General features: G+C 43.9%; 1 protein-coding gene across 1 annotated transcript in view; it reads left to right on the forward strand.

The window, feature by feature from the left end:
- The window catches only part of PLXNA4 (plexin A4), a 502,236-nt gene that overhangs the window by 320,341 nt on the left and 161,686 nt on the right, over positions 1 to 20,209 (forward strand). Inside the window, exon 5 of the mRNA XM_059471897.1 lies at positions 16,199 to 16,299. Within this exon, the coding sequence (XP_059327880.1) occupies positions 16,199 to 16,299 (101 nt within the window). The remainder of the gene's footprint in view (positions 1 to 16,198; positions 16,300 to 20,209) is intronic.

Genomic DNA, 20,209 nt, shown 5'->3' on the forward strand with positions numbered 1-20,209 from the left:
CAGGAAATCTGGGCGCCGGGTCTGTCGCTCCATAAAAAGAAAGGTGCGGTGGGAGTCTCATCTTTCTGCTTTGGCTGGGGAGGAATGCGAAAAAACTCACCAGTGTACGAATGAAACTAATTGGAGGAATGAGAACCTTGTGTGCTGCTGCACAAGCTTGGGGATGGTGAAGAGGCCTAAATTTGGGGTTGTTACCTGGAGTCAGGAGGGTTTTGCAGCTCCACAGGTTTCCCAGGTTGATCCTGTGTAACTTTGGGATCTTCAGCAGGGAATTTAGGTGTAAAGCTACAATAAAGAGGCACTGGTTAATGCATGGCTCTTCTGAGGATCACCTTGCACACCGGAGACCTGAGTTATCTGACCTCTAAAATGCTGGGGACTGCATTAATGATTTAGGAGCATCCAGCCTCCCATTCTAAGGATTCCTGAGGTCTAGAAGGGGCAATATTAAAGAATGTTGAATAAATCTGAAGTTCCTCATTTGGGCCAAATGGCATCTGTTCAGTATGATTTTATGAAAAATAGGATATTTGTCAATCTGTGAGGAAATAGGTGAGCCATTCTTGAAGGAAATAATGAAGTTTTCTTTGTGGATGCACTGTCTTTACCTTTCCACACAGTGCTTGAGACAACTCCTCAGCCTGTTCCCATTTACAAAAAAAAAAGCCCCAAAACCCTAAAAATAGCATGAAGAGATCTCTGAAGTGGGTTAAAACTCGGCAGTTCTCAAAGAGCCTGAGGGTTTTCCTAGTAGTATTCTCCAGGGATCAATACTGGGCCCAAATCTATAGAAAACTTTCATGAATGAGCAGGAAGTTGATATTAAATCCCACAGATAAAATATTCAGTGGAACAATGATTAGCTCAGCATTAACCACCACCAGGGCACAGAGGCTGGGCCACTTTGGCTCCCTCAGACAAAACAAACTTTGCTGTGTCACAGGAAGGAATTTAGGTCAGGCTGGGGATTGAGAGACTGAAATGGATGAGGGGCCCATTTCTTCACATCCTTCCAAAGGGTTTTTTCCTCATCTGGCCTGTTGTAGAAGCAGGTTGACATCATCCTGCACTTTGAGGAGAATGGGAGAGCTGTAGTCATGCTCTGTGGCCAGGTGGGAAAAGCAGGACTAAAGAACCACAAAAATTATTTGTAGGAAGTGGGCAGGTCCTCATGGCGTTTGAAAGCATCTCAGTGCTAATTTATCACTAGGAATGTTGAGGGATAACTTGATCAGGATCTCTGAGCATCTTCATGGGGTGAAAACAGCATGTAAAAGGGCTTTACAACCTGGAAGAGAAAACCAAAACAAAGATCAGTGGTTGGAAGCCAAAGCCTGATGAATTCACAAGAAAAGTAAAGCATGTGCAAGCTTTTAATGGTGTGAGTGATTAGCAACCCTTGCTGCACTCAGTAGGAATTCTGCATTTGAAGACCCCTTTGTGAGTTAAAACCACCGAGAGAAGGAGCTGTGTAAGAGCCTGAATGAGAGATGTGGGACTCCAGGGGCTGTCCAAAATGCAGTTTATTGCATCCAAAATGCAGTTTATTGTATCCAAAATGCAGTTTATTGCATCCAAAATGCAGTTTATTGTATCCAAGGTGTCACAGCAGCCCAGGGTGGGTGACAGAGCTGTGCCCACAGCTGTCAGCTCCAGCTGCAGGCAGGCCTGGAGCCCCTTTGGTTTTGGTCACAATGCATTACAGACTTTTCTTTGCTGAGCATCTTCATGCAGTAGAACCAATCTATACCTGAACTGTTACCTACAGCCCATCATAACTACTGTAATTACCATATTCATGTTACTGTTCTCCAATCATTCAAAGTCAGTACATTACAGTTTAAGCTAGAAGTTGTTTTTCAGTTTTCTTGCAGTGGAAAATTCTGAGACCTTTTTTCTACTTGCAGCATTTGCTGACTTGTTTGCCTGTGCTCTCTTTGTGCTTGGTAAAAACATCTTCTTGTTTGGGGTGGGTTTATCCTTTGCTCTAAGCCATAAAACCCCTTCTAACTCACACACCCTTTGCCTCCTTGGTTATCCAGTCAGACTGGCTCAGCAATTCTTTTCTTCTAGATCAAAACTTGCTTCCAACTCTATTCCTTCATCAGACTCAAGATTTAAAAATCTTTCTGCTAGGCACACATATCTGTGAGACCTTCTTGTCAAACTTTCATCCTTCCCAACAGAGCTGGGCTTTGCTGGTATTTTCTTCCCTCTAATTCCACGCCAAAACAAACATCAGGGATATCTAAAGACAAATGGATGTGCCCCAAAATTGTGGCTGGCATCTCTGCCTGGCCACTGCCCCTTTTGGTAGCACTGATTACCCGCCAAACCTTGAGGGATCCCACAGGCACCAGCTGAGCAGGGAGTGCTGTCTGCTTTTCTCTCCTTTAATAAACTGACACACACATTTAAAGGTCTGGGAATTTTCACATCTTCTCCCTGAATCCTGCTTAGCTCTTGAGTGAAACCCTCAGGAAGGCTGCTGGTGGTGAGAGCTCTGCCGAGGCAGAGGTGCTGTGATAGCCCTGAAAACCCCAATTTTGGGGCTGTTGGTGTGTGTCTGCTCAGGAACAGCTGCAAGCAAACGTTATCACGGCTCTGCCTGCCTCACATCTGAAGATTCTGGGCTGCAGATTAAGCAGTGTGACCTCAGAACTCTCCAGCTGATGTTATCACTCTGATTGATGCTGCCTGTGGAGCTCCTGTCAGAGAGATTTGAGGGCACTGCTTGGAGAATGACGTGTGAAAGGAGAGGGGGTAGTGATAGGGGGAGAAAATTTGGGATGGGGTGTGTTTGAGGGTGTCTCCAAATGCCCCTTTTTGTGGGCTCTGAGGAGCTTTGTGAAGATCAGTGCCACTGAACACTCACTCTAAAAGCAATCAAGATTTATGAGCTACCTGCCTCTGATAAAACAGTCACAGGTCAACCTGATGTGCTGTGTTTGTCACCTGGGATGAGCCTGAGGGATGTGGACACCCCTGTGCATCAAACTGAGAGGTGACACCCTGCTAAAGGCAGTGATTTAGTAAGCGATTTAATAGCTTTTGGTGAGATAAGGGCCTGAGAGGGAGGGGACAAGATGGTGAAGGCTACAAAGAGATGACCGCCATGTAGCCTCTCCTTTTGCCCAACATGTGGCTAAAAAGGGTGAATAAATGGTTAAAAGAGAAAGGATGAGTAGAAGTCTGATGAGAAGAAGCTGAGGGAGCTGGGAAAGGGCAGAAAAGGAGGCTCAGGGGCCCTTGTGGCTCTGCGCAAGTCCCTGCCAGGAGGGGACAGCCAGGATGGGGTCAGGCTGTGCTCCAGGGAAGAGGGACAGGATGAACAACCTCAGATTGTACCAGGGGAGGTTTAGATTGGAAATTCAGGAAAATTTGTTCATGGAAATGGTGGTCAGGCATTGGAACAGACTGCCCAGAGCAGTGATGGAACCACCATCCCTGGAAATGCTCCAAAGCCCTGTGGATGTGGCACCTGGGGGCACATCAGTGGTGGCCTTGGCAGGGCTGGGTTGGACTCCATGACCTTGGAGGGCTTTTCCCACCTTAATGATTCTTCACCTTAATCTGATCAGAGGTTGTTTCCATGTGGGAGGTGACTGGAGAAGCAGGAGCTCCTCAGCCTTGAGGGAGGTGAGCTGGAGACATTGGCAAACTCAGGAGTGGCAGGAGGGGATGGATAGGAGCTGACTGCTCAACACCTCTGCAAATACAAGAATTACAGGGCATGAAATTAAACTGTTGAAAAATCAAGCCCTGAACAAATGAAAGCAGGTGATTCCTTCAAGCAAGAGGGGCTCTGTGGATCTGTGAAAATCCCTGGCAAAGCATACTGTGGATGCAACAATGCAATTTCAATGATAAAGCAGAATAATAAATAAATAAAGAAATAGCTCTTGGGGTTATGATGGAGAAACAGACAAAATACAGAAGTTCTCCTGAATGGAAATAGCTGAAAGCTGGGCAGCTGCTGGGGACATAAATGTGTTTACTTTGGTCTTATTCTTTCAGGCCATGGCTGATGGAACTGGGATTTTGGGGTGTTGCCCCAGCCAGCACAGCTTTTCTTGTGTGTTATTATGGGGGATTTAAAATCTGATTTTAAAGGGGCATTTATCAAACTGCCCCAGTTTCTGTAGCCTGGTAGTGCTGGCAGGGGTTGCATCCTGCCCAAGGGAGTTGGATCAGCACAGTCCTTCAGGAACTGCCTGGGTCCGGAGTGGTGGAGCCAGAAACCTGGGACAGGGTCAGGGTGCCAGGGCAGAGAGAGGAGGCAAAGTTCCTACAGGCTCTTGGATGAGGATGGAACTTCATAGCCCAGGGAGATATTTTACTGGTTTTGTGTCATTGAAATGGCTCCCAAGGTATTAGAGAGTCTTTTTTTTAGCCCCATGACTGAAGAAGTTGTTGAGATTCTTCAGCTATGGCTTTTAAGGTTATTTTCTCTTTAATACATTCTTTTTTGGACTTGTGGAGATCTGTCCAGCAGGTTGGGTTGTGGCACAGTCCCTGCCCTTGGGGTGGTGTTGGCTTTTTATACTAAGAACTACGTGTACTTTATTTACCATAATTTTCCAGTACCTATCACCTATGTTAGACAGTCTGTCTCTACTCTAAACCAATCCAGAAGTGCCACCATCACAGCAGAAGATGGAGGACAAGAAGAAGAAGAATAAAGACAGGACACGCTTAGATTCTTCTATCTAGCTTCTTGAACTTCTATTCTAAATCCCTAAAATTCTACTTTTTCACTTTGTGACAAATTCACCATCATTCTACTCAAACTCTTGTGGCTTGTAACTCCTCACACAAGGCTGGTAATTGTTTCCATGGGCTAAAATCAAAGGCACAGGTGTTTGTGACTCTGTGCCAAGGTCTCTGAGCCCCCTGCCAGGGTCTGGAATCAGCCAGGGCAGCCAGAGCAATGTCCTGAGTTTTGATAATGTTAAATATGTAAAGATGGAATCTGTAGTGGTGACAGGATTGAATAGATGGGAATGGACACAATGAGATACCTGAGAGGGCTGCTGAGGGGAATTAATTTACACAAAGACGCTCACTGATAACTGAGGATAAGGATCCCTTCCCATGATGGGGTGTTGGACCAGATGATCTTTAAGGTCCCTTCCAACCCAAGACTTCCTCTGATTCTGTGGTGGGAACATCTGGAAAGAACAACATGACCTGCAAAGCACCATCACCAGCAGAAACAACTCCTAACTTCTCCCTGTGTTTTTTAACTTTCCAAGCCTCCACCAAGAGCCTTCAAGGGTTGCTGAGCTTTAACAAACCCATTGCAGTGGTATGAATTCCTTCAGAGGCCCCAATTAAATCTATTTATAGCCTTTTTGGAGCCTGGGTAACAACCTCTCCCTTGCTCAGCAGCCACGCTCCAGTGGCCACACAGGCACCAGCTCTCATTAAGCCTGGGCTGGCCCTGCATTAATTGTGACACGAATCTCTTTTTTTGAAGGCTTTTGAACACAAATGCTTAGCCAAACCTCATTTGTTTCACAGTTTACAGAGTGAAACACTTGACCAGGGGATCAAGATTTATTGTAAACAGGGCAGGGGGAGTGTGAAGGTACCTGGATGAAGCAGGGAGAAACAAGGATGGAGTGGTGCAGGCAGGGGAAATCAGGCAGAGCTGATGGTTTGTAGGGTGGGGAAGAAGGTGGTTGGTTTCATCAGGTTTGGGTTAAATCATCTCTGTCTCCTTCCACACCTCTGAGCTGGTGAACCCTGATTTTTACAAGGAAAATTAAAGATTTTCCTGCCTTTTGCCAATGGGATGCAGTACCATATGAGGAAGGGTTTGGCACCCTTGGGTAAGGGAAAAATGGGTTAATTTGGTGGAAATCTGAACTGAAACCTCTGAATGTGTGAAACACTTTTCTATCACTGGCCGAGGTCTCTGTACAAATCCCCAACAGGGCAGGGCTGCTGGGAACGTGCCTTGAGCTGTTTGATTTTCCAGCACCAGCCTCATTCCATGGCTATGGCAATGGGAAGATGCCCTCAGCTCACACCCCAGGCAGCAGACACAGAACTCAATGTCACAGCTCACTTTAACAGTTTTGTGACCAATCCCACACAGCAAAAGCACATTGACAGCAGCTCCATCCAACCACTGTAAGCACAGGTACCTTTGGTTAAACAATGCTGGCTTATTTCAAATCCAATCCCTGCTTGTGAGCCTTAAACACAATGCACAGAGCTCCATTATTAAGCTTCAAACTTCTTAATATCTTGCTAGATGAACTATTCTGTAGCTTAGAGAGTTATTCTAGACAAGTGTTTATACACAGACCATTGCTCTATTTGTCCTTGCTTTTCTACTTTTTAAAAAATTTTCTGCTAACCAATCTCATAGCTGCTGCTTAGCTCCAATCACAGTTCTGCTGCCTCTGAGGCTGCCTTTTGCAGATTTCCTAAAACCCCTTAATTTTGTGGATTCCCACACTTTTCAACCCTCAGGATGCCAACCAAGGTCCCAGCAGGATGCTGTGTCCCTGCTCCTCCTGGACTGATGTTTTTGGGAGGTCAGTCACCAGGAGAGGAGGAATTCTTTGAAGAAGGGACAGCACAGGGCAGAGGCTGAGCAGGGAAAACTGGCAACTTGCCAAACCTCTAAGAAAAGGACTGAGATAATCTTTGTTATCTGTCCGTTCCCTTGTAAATACAGCCAGGAGAGAGAGCAGGGATGAGGTTGGTGTGAGGGCTGTGATAAAGCAGATGGAGAAAGGCTCTTGCTCAAACCCCTGTCACCACACAGGGGTTTTGGAGTTCTGCAATGGTTCACAAGCTGTGCAACATGGGGGATTTCCTACAGCACTCCCCAGGAAATTTAAGAAAATATATTTTATGTTGTGACACAAAATTCTGTTATTCTGGTGCTGTGATTAGGAAGAGGAAAGGCCTGAACACATCTGGGGATTGTTCTCAGTGATAAAAATTTGAGGATGAGCAGAAAATGTTCTTCCAGCAGTGTGGCATTGGTGTGGGAGTCACCTCAGCCAGTGACTGTGGTGTACATTGTGTCTCCACCTGACCTGGCTGTCCTTTCTATTCACTGAACAGACACAGAAACATCCAGGGTGTGATTTATCTCATCCCTGCTTGACATCTGAAACAGAGAGCAGACAAATCCTGCCCTGCAAAAGGCCTCTCCTTCAACAGAGCACGAGTTCCTAGCTCAGAATTGGACTCTGATGTTGCAGACAGAGTTTAGTGAGAAGGCAGAGCCCTCCCTTTTCACACCTGCCATGACAAAGCTGTTCCCTACGAGCTGCCAGACTGACAGACCTGATAGATCAGAAATGCAGCCCAGCATGGTTTACATAGAAAACCCCTGATCTGAGGGGTTTTCTGAGCCAGCTGCAGGGCAGGGTCCTGCCAAGGGGTGGATGAAGAGAAGAGCTGCACTGCAAGGTGTGCAAAGCCAATTTCACTGCTGTAGGAGCAGCAGTCTCATCCTGAGAGCTTCTCAGGGGAGCTGCCAGCACTCAGCCTCACCTCAAAGCTTCCTGGAGCTGTTGCCACAGACGCTGTGGGGACCAAATCATTCTGTTCATCTTTTCATCTTCTTGGCGTGCCTCTGTTGGTGTGAGTGTTGTGTGGTTGTGACTGGAGATTTGCTCTGGCAGTGCCAGAGTAGAGAAATCTCTCACCAAAGGTGCCCAGAACAGAGACAGGAGAGGAGGAGGAGGAGGAACAGCAAACACACAACTGGAGGTAGGGGTGAGCAAGGATATTTGATCAGGTAATTTATCCTGCCACACAGCAGGACACTGACCCCCACTTTAATTATTGTGTCATTTGTCCTTGACAGCTACTGCTGCTTCCAATTAACACCCTTAATTAAACCCCCCAGTTTTCCAAGGATGTAAGCATGGATTTACTGGGAAGAGAGCTACAATGAAGAGGCAGAGCTTGGAGGGGTCTGATGAGAAATGACATTCCCTGTCCCAGTGGGACTGGCAGGTTCTGTGCTTATCCTGCAGACGTGGCAGGCTGGGATCACACCCAGCTCCTCTCCCAGCAGTCCGACATCTCCCTGTCTGTGAGTCCTGTTTCTCACCAGGGTAAATAAATAAAAACTATTTATTTACCCTGATGATATATAAATTTAAACGAATATAAATATAAATATAAATATAAATATAATTTTTTTGCCTTCCTCTATTTAATAAACTGTATTATCATGAACACTCTACTCAGGGCTTTGAAATCAAATCAGCTCCACTCCTAATCTTCCTGCAGTTTTTCAGGGGTTCTCACCACGGTAAATAAATAATTTTTATTTATTTTTTTAATACTTATTTGCCCTGGTAAGATATAATAGTACTAATACTAGTACTAGTACTAATACTAATAATTTATTTTATTTAATTTTTATTTTATTTAATAAATTATTAATGTTAATAAAATATATCAATATTGATATTAATATATTATTTTTAATAATATATTTTATTTTTATTTATAGATATATAATTTTTATTTATTTACCATAGTGAGATATAATAATACTAATACTAATAATAATTTATTTAATTTCTATTTTATTTAATAAATTATTAATGTTAAATTCTTTTATTTAATAATGCATTTTATTTTTTTAATAGAGATATAATTTTTGTTTATTTACCCTGGTGATATATATAATAACAACAACAATAATATTCAAAATAAAATTTTATTATTTTTTTTATTTTATTTCATTAAATAAATTACTACTATTAATAATTTATATTAATATTATTAATAATAAATTAATTTATTTTATAGTTATTTTATTTTATTTTTTATTTATAGATATATAATTTTTATTTATTTACCCTCTCTGGGCTTTGCTTTTCCCTGTTCCTGCTTTTATTACTGGGTCTCTAGATCAGGTAATAAGGGCCAGGATATCAAACATGACAGGGAAAATCCAAGTCCCTTTGTCCATAATTCAGGCCAGAATAGAATCAGCATCTTGGGATGCTGTGCAGGTGATTGAACACCCTCACTGACTGCTATAAAGGTGCAGAAGTGCTTCAACCTGTGCTTCCTTCAGGTGGTTTTTTTGCCTTCCTCTATTTAATAAACTGTATTATCATGAACACTCTATTCAGGGCTTTGAAATCAAATCAGCTCCACTCTTAATCTCCCTGCAGTTTTGTGGGGCTGGCTGAGCCTTGAAAGATAGCAGCATTCACAGAACCCACATGGCTTGACAGAGCCACTGTTCAGTGTTTTGGAAATGTATCTTTTGACTGTTGGGAAGGAAATTGGCTACTTAAGATGCCTTTTTGTACATTTAAATTAGCTTAGTCCATCACACTGAATAAATCCTGCCGCTGTATTAACATCCAATTATAACAACAGAGATTGAGCAATGATTCAGGTTTTGACCAGAATGTTGGCAGTTTAAGGGGGAAAAGAGAAGTAATGTATATTGAAACAAAAAAGTCAAAAATGGGAGCCAGAAAATTGTGACTGAGCACATAGCAGGAGCTTTTGTGAATGCATAATGGCAGAAGCAGGAGCCAAATTTCTAACAGGATTAGCTGTTCCTGTCTATCAGATCCAAAAAAACTCAATCATTTTGTTTTAAACGACTTTTTATAACTCATTCATACTAGGAATAGGGAGGGGAAGGGAGGCTGGGAGCTGGGGAATGTGCAGTTTGGAATTTAGGCAGAATCAGAGGTGAGTGTTGTGTGAAACACCCTGAAGCAGCAGTTGAGCCCTGAACCATTCAGCACTTTGCAGATTTCGCCAGATTTTAAAGATGTCATTGTGAGCCAGAAACTTGTGTGTGATTTCTTTGGGGAGCAGTGAATGAATGTGTTGATGAGGTGAAATATCTCTTGCAATCCTGATGCAGCCATGGCAGCTGGGCCTGCTCATTGTCCCTGAGAAAGACACAAGAGTCACCTTCCCCTTGTCCAGCCCTGGCTCTGGGATTGCATCTCACTGGGACAGGGATCATCTGTCATCACCTTACCTTCGTATCTTCAATATTCCAATGAACCCAGAGCCTGAATATATTGTATTTAATAACCTAATTTACAGCAATTTGCCAAGAAATGGCAAATTTCAGTCCTCCAGGACTTCTCTCTTGTACCTATATCAGAGCCAGCAGCTGCTGGATGTCCACCAGGAGTGTGGACAGGCATCTGAAGGGACCTTGCCTTCACATCTTCAATATTCCAGTGAATTCAGAGCCTGAATATATTGTATTTAATAACCCAATTTACAGCAATTTGCCGAGAAATGGAAAATTTCAGTCCTCCAGGACTTCTCTCTTGTACCTATATCAGAGCCAGCAGCTGCTGGATGTCCACCAGGAGTGTGGACAGGCATCTGAAGGGACCTTACCTTCATATCTTCAATATTCCCATGAACCCGGGGCCTGAATATGTTGTATTTAATAACCTGGTGCTCAGTGAGTGGGTGTTACCTGAACTTCCTCCTCAAATGTGCTCAGATTCCTCTCACTGGGACAGGGATCATCTGTCCCTCTGCTCTGCCCTGGGCAGATCTTTGGAAGCACAGCAACTCCTGGATGTCAACCAGGAGTGTGGACAGGCATCTGAAGGGACCTTGCCTTCACATCTTCAATATTCCAGTGAATTCAGAGCCTGAATATATTGTATTTAATAACCCAATTTACAGCAATTTGCCAAGAAATGGAAAATTTCAGTCCTCCAGGACTTCTCTCTTGTACCTATATCAGAGCCAGCAGCTGCTGGATGTCCACCAGGAGTGTGGACAGGCATCTGAAGGGACCTTACCTTCATATCTTCAATATTCCCATGAACCCGGGGCCTGAATATGTTGTATTTAATAACCTGGTGCTCAGTGAGTGGGTGTTACCTGAACTTCCTCCTCAAACTTGCTCAGATAAGCCCAAACCTTCAGAGACACTGAGACAGCTCCTCCTTCTGCTGCTGAGACCTCACTTCCAGCTTCAGCTCTGCTTGATGAAATGGGGAGATGTGGGGATGCAATCAGGGAATATTCTGAGCTGGAAGGGACCTGTGAGGATCATCCAGCGCAGCTCCTGGTCCTGCACAGACACCACAGATGCCACCCTGGGCATCCCTGAGAGCATTGTCCAAATGCTCCTGGAGCTCTGGCAGCCTTGGGAATGTGACCATTCCTTGGGGAGCCTGTTCAGTGTCCCACCACTCTCTGGGGGCAGAAACTTTTCCTGATATCATGTATTTTCTTAATATATGGGATTTAAGCCCTGAGGACAACAGCAGTCTGTTCTTACATCCATATATTGCTCTGGCACAGTGAGACTAAAATACCAGTGAAGCTGTGACCACTGCAGGAATATAAATTACTCCAAACTGGCTCCTAATGCCCCAAAATGAAAGAAAGACGCTTTCCTTTTCTAATCCTGCTGAATCCCTGGTTATATGTGGGATATATCTCAGGCATGTGGTGGATTCTTGGAGTTGCCCTTCAATCAAGGACTGAACTTCAATGATCCTTGTGGGTCCCTTTCCAACACAGGATATTCCAGGATTCTGTGATATTTGTTGCAAAATGTTGAATCCAGGTTTCACCCCCACTAAGAACCAGGGGTAGGGACCCTCACCAAGGTCAGGGAATAACCTTGAAGAGTTTGTCAGGCTTTCCAGGGATGGAGAAGGGGTGGAGGGAGTGAGCACAGCCTGGTTTGCCATGGAGATTTCCACCTCCAGCACTGCCTTGGTCCCTTCATCACTATTCATCAAGTGAATAATGGCAAGGCTCTGTAACTGGGAGGCTGCATGGACTTCCCTTGTGCTGACATTTCAGTGGCTGTTCCCTGGAGGGACACAGTCAGCTCTCAAACCACTCAAACCCTTCAACGTGGAAAGCTGAGCTGAATTAATTACAGTTTATGCTCCAAAAAGGAAAATAAGACCTCTGATGTGCCTTATTTGCTTGATATTCTTCCTCTTTTCAGCAGAGGACCCTTAGGTGGCTTTTCTTTCTGCTGCAGCTCCTTTGTTTTTTTGTGTTTTCTTTCTGCATTAATTGGAAGGTCTGACACTTGCAGCCCGAGACATTTATCAGCGTGGTACAGTTTTAATTAATCTCACAATAAAGCTGCTAGAGGTGAGCTCCTAAAAGGACTTTTAGGGCAGGAATAATGCACACAGAGACACACCCTGGTGGGATTGAGAGGATTTGGGATGTGGGCAGCTCCTGACACATCCCTGTGGGCTCTGGGGCAGCAGCACAAGCCAGGTGTGCTCCTAAAAACAACAAATATCCCACAAAATATCCCCAAACACACTGAAAAGAAAACATTTCTGCAAAGATGAAGTCTGGGTTCCCAGTAGGTTTCTCCTGCCAATGAGCTTGGCTGTCCTTTGATGGCTAATTAACTAATAAGAGTAAAACATACAGAGACCAACTTTTATCTCCTTTTTTTACAGCAATTTGCCAAGAAATGGCAAATTTCAGTCCTCTAGGACTTCTTTCTTCTACCTATATCTGAGCCACAGGTGGATTTTAACTCTGAACATTCAAGCCAGGATCACCAGGTGTTGGAAAAGTTCATTTTCTGATCTAAACTTCTCAACCAAGGCTCACTTTTACCAGACAGGTGTAAACTGGCTCAGAAATGAGGTTGGATGGAACTATCTAGAGCTAATGAGGATAAATCAAGCAGCACCATATGTCAAACTGAGGGTGGTTTGGGTGGGAACTGCAGAGCCAAACCCAACTGTGCTCACAAAATTCTAATTACCAGGTGGGAATTGCATCTGGATTGAGGAATGGCAGGTTTAGAGTCTTTCAAAATTAAATTATCTGCTTCTTCTTCAAATCTTCTGGTGGCCACAGTGCAGACATGGCCAAGCTTGATGTGATTGAGATAAATCACAATGTATTTTTCTCAGGTGGAAATACAACATGGGAATGGCGGACATAATGAATTATAATGTGAGCCTGATAGATTATAAATTTATAAATAATAATTTGTAAATTACAAATTATAATGTGATATAATATATAATATACAATATATAATATATTGTATATTATATATTATACATTATATATTATATATTATATGTTATATATTATATATTATATATTATATATTATATATTATATATTATATATTATATATTATATATTATATATTATATATTATATATTATATATTATATATTATATATTATATATTATATATTATATATTATATATTATATAATATATAATATATATTATATATATTATATTATATATTATATGATACCTTTTGGTATCTTCTTGTAAAAACTTTTGTCTTTTTGGAATTTGGATTCAACACAGACTATTGGGTTCAACAAGTTTAATTGGGTGAAAACCTGAGGCATAAAATTTGTTCTTCATAAATAGGTGATACTTTCTTGATCGGAAGCTTGAGGAAGGTGAAACAACTTCATTCATGGCCAATCTTAATTTTTAAGCTTCTTGGAAGAATCATAAAATCTTGGAAAATACCTTTAAAAACATCAAATCCAACCATTAATTCACCACTGGCAGGGTCATGATAATTAGAGAAATCTCAATTACTCCCTCCCTGTCTTGTTCTTATAACTTTTACTGCTCTGTGGTTTGTTCTGATTGTGTTTTTATGCTCATGGCTATAGATGCACTTGAGAAAAGTGAGTTTGTGTTGGTTTTTGTTTGAGTTTTTTCCCCCCATTCTCACGTTTTCATTAAAGGCTTTCAGTAGCCGCAGTTGGCTCCTCTGGGTGACTTGGCACAGGCACTGGTGCAATGGTAAATAAATAAACTCCATCGTGTTTCTACCTGGAGTTTTCTAAAGCTTCTGCCACTTGCCAGAGGCAAAGCTGCACATTTTCAGCTTGTGCTTGTAGACTATCAACTGGGATTTGGGGTGAGAAAAACAATTTCTGATACAACCAGAAAAAGGTCTTCGTACGGAGCTGGAATTTTGCCTGTTATATATATATTTATATTAAAATAGATAAATATGAAAATTTAAAAGCCAGTTCTTAGTTCATTTGCAGACACAGTCGAGATGGATCTTAGTCTGTCACTCCACAGCTCAGACTCTCCTGAATGCAGTGCCAAGTAAAAAAATTGTCCCTGGGATCCAGGTGCATTCCCTCGTCATTTGTCAGGAGTAACTGTTCTGCAGTTTAGAGCTGGCAGCTCTCAGTGGCGTTTCATCAGGATAATGCCTCACTCCATCATCTGCGGGAATAAACTCTCCCTGCTGACAGGAACTGGGGTGAAGACACCAGCAATTGACTGGATATTACAGAGGCTCTCTGAAGCTTATTGAATGGAAAAGGGACTAGCAGGTCATTGGGCCCAAATTGTGTGTTTGGCTTCAAAAGCTGTGAGGGGCTTACAAAATGTAAAGGGAATCAAAATCTGTGAGACAGGAGGTCAGGCTGGGCAGTCCCTTCAACCTTTGAAACCTCTCGCTGAAACACTTTAATTAAAAAGGAAAAATAAAAGAAAAAATAGATGATAAAATGAGGTATTTTGGCAGTACCTGGATGTTTCAGGTCCTACTCTAATGCCTTCTGAGCTGCAAAAGCAGGGCTATAGGAAGAAAATATCCAGCCTGGTAGCCTTTGTCCCTTCCCTGCTGGGAGCAACCTCTCCTGGGATGGGACAAGAGATGGTTGGAAAGATGCATGGACAAAAGGGAGTGGAGTTAATCCTTCCCTGGGACCAGCAGTGGTGGTGGCAGTGGGAACTGGGGGTGGCAGGAGGTCATGGGAGGCAGACAAAGACATCACAAGACCTCAGTTCTCACAGGAAGCCAGAAAGAAACAAGAGTCCAAAACCAGAGAGATCAATGAGGTCCAGGGAGTTTAACTTACTGCAGAAGATCTCAAAATGAATTAACTTAATTTCACAGTACCACATCCCCACAGCTTGCCTAATTTGCTGATTGCTGGGAAATCCTGCAAGGCATGAAGGGCTACAGGGAATGTGGAGCAGGATATGCACAGGGATTGCTCCAGGCTGAGCTCTGGAGAAAACCATCCCCATCCCCATCCCCATCTATCCCCATCCCCATCCCCATCCCCATCCCCATCTATCCCCATCCCCATCCCTCTGCCTGCCAGCCGTGCATGGGTGTTCCTGCAGGAGGACAGGTGTGGCCACGTTTCTCTTCACAGAGAAAAGCAAAGCACAATTTTTCAATAATATTTCTGGGTTTCACATTCTCTGAACCTCAGAGAAAGGAAAAACAATTCTTATCTCATTTGCTATGCCTGTGTTTGTGCAAAAGTGGAATGCAATATGGAGATGGTTTACCCAAAGTGATAGTGTTTGGTTTCCTTGGGCTATCAGGGCCAAGTGTGTTGTCACAGACATGTTTTATGAAAAATCCTTTCCTTAGGATTTTTCCTCCTGAGAAGCTGAGGCGCCTCAGGAACAAAATGTAAACAATGGTTATCTGCTGCTGTGGAATGCAACAGGTGGATCTTTGATTGGCTCATGTGGTTGTTTCTAATTAATGGCCAATCACAGTCAGCTGGCTCAGACTCTCTGTCTGAGACACAAGCCTTTGTTTTTCATTCTTTCTTTTTCTATTCTTTACTAGCCTTCTGATGAAATCCTTTCTTCTATCCTTTTAGTATAGTTTTAATATAATATATATCATAAAATAATCAATCAGCCTTCTGAAATATGGAGTCAGATCCTCCTCTCTTCCCTCATCCTCAAACCCCTGCGAACACGGTCACAGTGTGTAGCCCCACATTTCTCTTCACAGAGAAAAGCAAGGCACAATTCTTCCCAAGAATATTCTTATCTCATTTGCCGTGCCTGTGTTTGTGCAAAAGTAGAATGCAATATGGAGATGGGTTACCCACAGTGATGGTGTTTTGGTTCATTGGTCTGTCAGGGCCAGGTGTGTGTGTGTGTGTCAGGACTGTCAGCTGAGATTCTGTGCAGTGTGTGCAGAGTTGAATGCTTGGCAGATTCAGTTTAGATGTAATGTAATATAATATAATATAGACTAATATAGTGTAATAAAGTGATTAATTAGCCTTCTGATACCCATGGAGCCCTCCTCCACCCCCCATTCCTCCTTCATTGGGGGCGAAAAAATATCCACTATAAGCAGGCAGCAGGGGAAGGGGACAGGGAGGGTGGCACTTCCACCAAGCCATCCTGAGTTATGTAAGGAGCCTGACAGGTTTTCCCTTTCCTCCTGCAGCTCACCAGGGTGCCCGTGGAGTCGTGCAGCCAGCACGAGACCTGCAGCGAGTGCCTGGGCTCGGGAGACCCGCACTGCGGATGGTGCGTCCTCCACAACACGTGAGTACCTCTGGGCTCTGCCACCAGCCCAGCCCTGCCTGTCCCACCTCCTGCCCTCACAGAAACACAGCTGAGGCCTGCAGAGGCTGCCTAGAGCAGAGGCTACTCAGGAAAACAGTAGTTTTCTTCATTAAGTAGGGATTTAAGTGGTTACATGAAGGTAATACGTATACCTGAAATCATCTTTCATGAAAAACCCGACTTACTTGGTAGCAAAGCCATATCCAGCAAAATGAAGTGAGCAGTGGCGTTATTAAAACCTAAGAAAACAGTGATGGTTGGATGATGATCCAACCCTTTAAGATGATAATCTTAACCCTTGATTCTAATGCAAACTCTATAATGGAAATATTTCAAAACTAACAGGTTCAGGGTGTTCAGTGTAACAGTTTTCTTTGGACCAAAATGTGCTTGCTTACCTCACTGCATCATCTCTTACCATTGTGAGGAAAAATGTGAGTACACTTCATTTTCTTATGTTTTGCACTTAGCAGCACACCATACTATGGTTTATTTCAACAGCCTAAATAATCACTCAACTCAATCCAGATTATTTATCTACTTTCCTGCATAGGGATTTCCTGTTAAAGGAATAAAGTAGGGATTTATTAAAAGGTCTTCAAAGGATACACCTTGGGCAGTGCAAGAGCCTGGCTGTGGCTACACCAAAGATAGACTCTGAGTCATGAGTTTTCACACTTTTACAAGTTTTGGTCCATTTCCATATTGGGGTCAATTGTCCAATTAGAGCTCCAGGTTATGCAGTCCCATCCTCCCAGATTGCTCTCTTCAATGTGCTGTTGTTTGTACTTTTTGGGTCCGAAGCTACAATGGTGTCCTTGGTTCTGGGGCTGGAAAAGGATTGTTCTGTCTGACTGAGCTGTGAGGAGAACTTGAAGTTAAGAGTTGAAGTTATATGAAGTTAAGAGTTACACACCAATGCAGAATCTGGAAAATATGAAAGCTAAAACTTAAGGCATCAAGGTAGAGGGGCAAAATGATGTCTCAGTCCCTGGCTGAGCCAAGAAACTCCAAAAAAGTCTCTGGGATTTGCTGGGGAGTGATTTCCAGGGTTTTTTTGGAAGAGTTTTTTTGGAAGACTCAGAGAAAGAAGGGTGGCAGAGGCTGGACAGAGCTTCTCCACCAGTTGGCTGTTTTGAATTCAGCACTCCAGCATCTCTTCTCTGGGTCACATTTTCCTGGTGGTTCCCATTCCATTCGAAGAAATTTGACTCTGGCCATCAGGCCCTGTCCCAGCACCTCCAGCTTTGCAATGCTGACCTGAACCTCTCCTCTTCTGGACTTGTCAGGATCTCCATCACCCTTAGAGAGGAATCCATGGGCGTCCACTCCAAGGGGTCCACTCCAAGGTAGTTTTCATTGGTACCTTATGGTTTAACAGGCCAAGCAGGGGCCTCATTCCTCTCTCCCATCACTTTGTTGTACTGGTTTATCCACTGCCTCACAAGGAATATTGGATCCAGGTGTCCTCAGTATTGGGATATCAGTTATTGGGATATCAGTTATTGGGATATCAGTTCATTGGGACATCAGTTCATTGGGATATCAGTTTGTTCTTGTTTTTCTTTAAGCTTTTTAGTGATGCCATTGATCTTGAAGATGCCTCTCTGCAGCCTTTCCCTGAGTGATCTCCTCCTGCCAAAGCCCTGCAGAGGGAGGTGTCAGCTTGGCTGAGCTCCTGGCCATGAGTGGCAGGGAGGTCTCCTTTGCCAAGCCCCCCTGAGCACAGACAGGGGCTGGGAAGGGCTGGGATCTGTCCAGCCCAGGGTTCCAGCTGAGAGTGGTTCTGCAGGATGCTGTCACTCCAAGGCTCACGGTGTCCTTGGCAGCCTTGGAGGGTTTTTCTGATTGTCTTGTTGGTCTTCACCCTCTGAGCTCACCTGAATGGTTCCTGTGAAGTTGCAAACCCTCCAGGTGGAGACAGGGATCCAGTTGATGTGATAGACTTTGCTGCCTCTCCTTGCAGGAACAGAAGGGAACAAACCTGGACCATATTCCAGCCTTCTGTCGGTGCTCTGAATGCTCTGCTTCTGTCAGCTTGTGTGACCCTCATCCAAAATCACGGCAGTCTGCCTGATTCCAGATCAGATCTGGGGGATCCATCCCAAAACATGCCCAAAAATGGGGCTCATGCTCTGGAATTGTTCAAGAGAACCTTGGCAAACCAGCCCTGAATTGTGGTGCGGTGGGTAAGAGCCCAGAAAACTTTCATACTGTGACCTGAGGATATTTCCATTTGACACAGAGCTTTATAGTGTGTTCCCACCCCATCTCATCCTGCATCCATCCTCCAGTGTGTTTGCTGTCAGTGAAGGGACAGCACAGAGATGTGCAAGCAGCGCAGAAAGGCATGAATTTGTTCACTGGTTCTACCACAGCCATGCTGGATGTTTCATCTCCTTGCATCCAAGGTCAGTGGCAACAAAGAGTCAAAACTTGCAGCAATAAATCCCCAAAGAGAGAGAAGGGGCACAGACAATGCAGAGTGAGGAGTGCTGGAAATGGAATGGAGGGTGATGGGTGGGTCTGGCAGATTGAATTTGGTTAAAAACACCTCTGTGCAGGCTCAGTCCTTGAGGGAGAAGTGAGGCTGGAGTCTGGACCTGGCTGATGGCAGTGTCCCCTCCTCCCTCTGGCCACTTAGCCTCTGATTCCTTTTCTGGAAAAGAGAAACTCCTCTTGTTTATGTACCTCGCAGCAGGGTCACTCAGATTGACTCCCCGAGGGGTTTTCTTGAAGCACTTTGAAGGCAATCGTTATCAAATCCCCCTTCAAGTCTGTTGCTTCCCTCTCAGTTAAGGAATCTGATTTTCAGTCCTAGTTTGGGAGGGGTTTTCAGGGCAGCCTCAGGTGCTCCTTTCTGAGTCTCAGTTTCCTCATCCTTTTGGGCAGCCCTGAGAGCAAAGGAGCCAATTACATCCCACTCAACAAGTTTTGGCTGTGCAGGATATTCAGGCTAAGGACACTGGAATACTGAGTCTCTAATTAGACATTTTTGCACATCAGAACCCCTCAAGCCTCATTAACAGACTTTTCCTCGAGTGGGACACGCCACCAACAACTCCTGCACGAGAATCCCTGGGGGTAAATGCCACAAACATTTCCCATCCTGGCTGCCAACCCTTCCCTCTGCCCTCCCAGTCAGGAATCCCAGGGGATTCTCAGTGCAGGGCTGGATCCAGTGATGTGGAAGGCACGGAGGAAGCAGCTGGGCTGTGCTGGAGCTGGGGTACAGCAGGGCTGGGAGCCAGATTATTGGGCAGAGCCACAATGTTCCCTCATCCTCCTCCAGTATAAACCGTCAAGAGGAGCAGAGGTGGACTGGGAGACAGGTGAAATCTGCCCAGTGGGTTACAGCAGGGTGGTTTTGTCTCTCCCATGCACTCTTCTGTCACTACAGAACATGAAATAAAACTACATCTACACTGGAACTTTTAAGGTAAAAAGAAGGGAAGTTTATTGTCACAGGCATCTTTTCTGAAAAATCCTTTCCTTAGGATTTTTCCTCCTGAGAAGCTGACAGGCCTCAGGAACAAAATGTAAACAATGATTATCTGCTGCTGTGGAATGCAACAGGTGCATCTGGGATTGGTCTCATGTGGTTGTTTGTAATTAATGGCCAATCACAGTCAGCTGGCTTGAACTCTCTGTCCAAGCCACAAACCTTTGTTATTCATTCATTCTTTTCCTATTCTTAGCCAGCCTTCTAAAGAAATCCTTTCTTCTACTCTTTTAGTATAGTTTTAATATAATATATATCATAAAATAATAAATCAAGCCTTCTGAAACATGGAGTCAGATCCTTGTCTCTTCCCTCATCCTTGGACCCCTGTGAACACAGTCACAGTTTATTTTTTGATTTTAACATTTATAGATTTTCAAAAGTGAC

Source organism: Ammospiza nelsoni, chromosome 5, assembly GCF_027579445.1.
Source record: "Ammospiza nelsoni isolate bAmmNel1 chromosome 5, bAmmNel1.pri, whole genome shotgun sequence".
NCBI classification, from domain to species: domain Eukaryota; kingdom Metazoa; phylum Chordata; class Aves; order Passeriformes; family Passerellidae; genus Ammospiza; species Ammospiza nelsoni.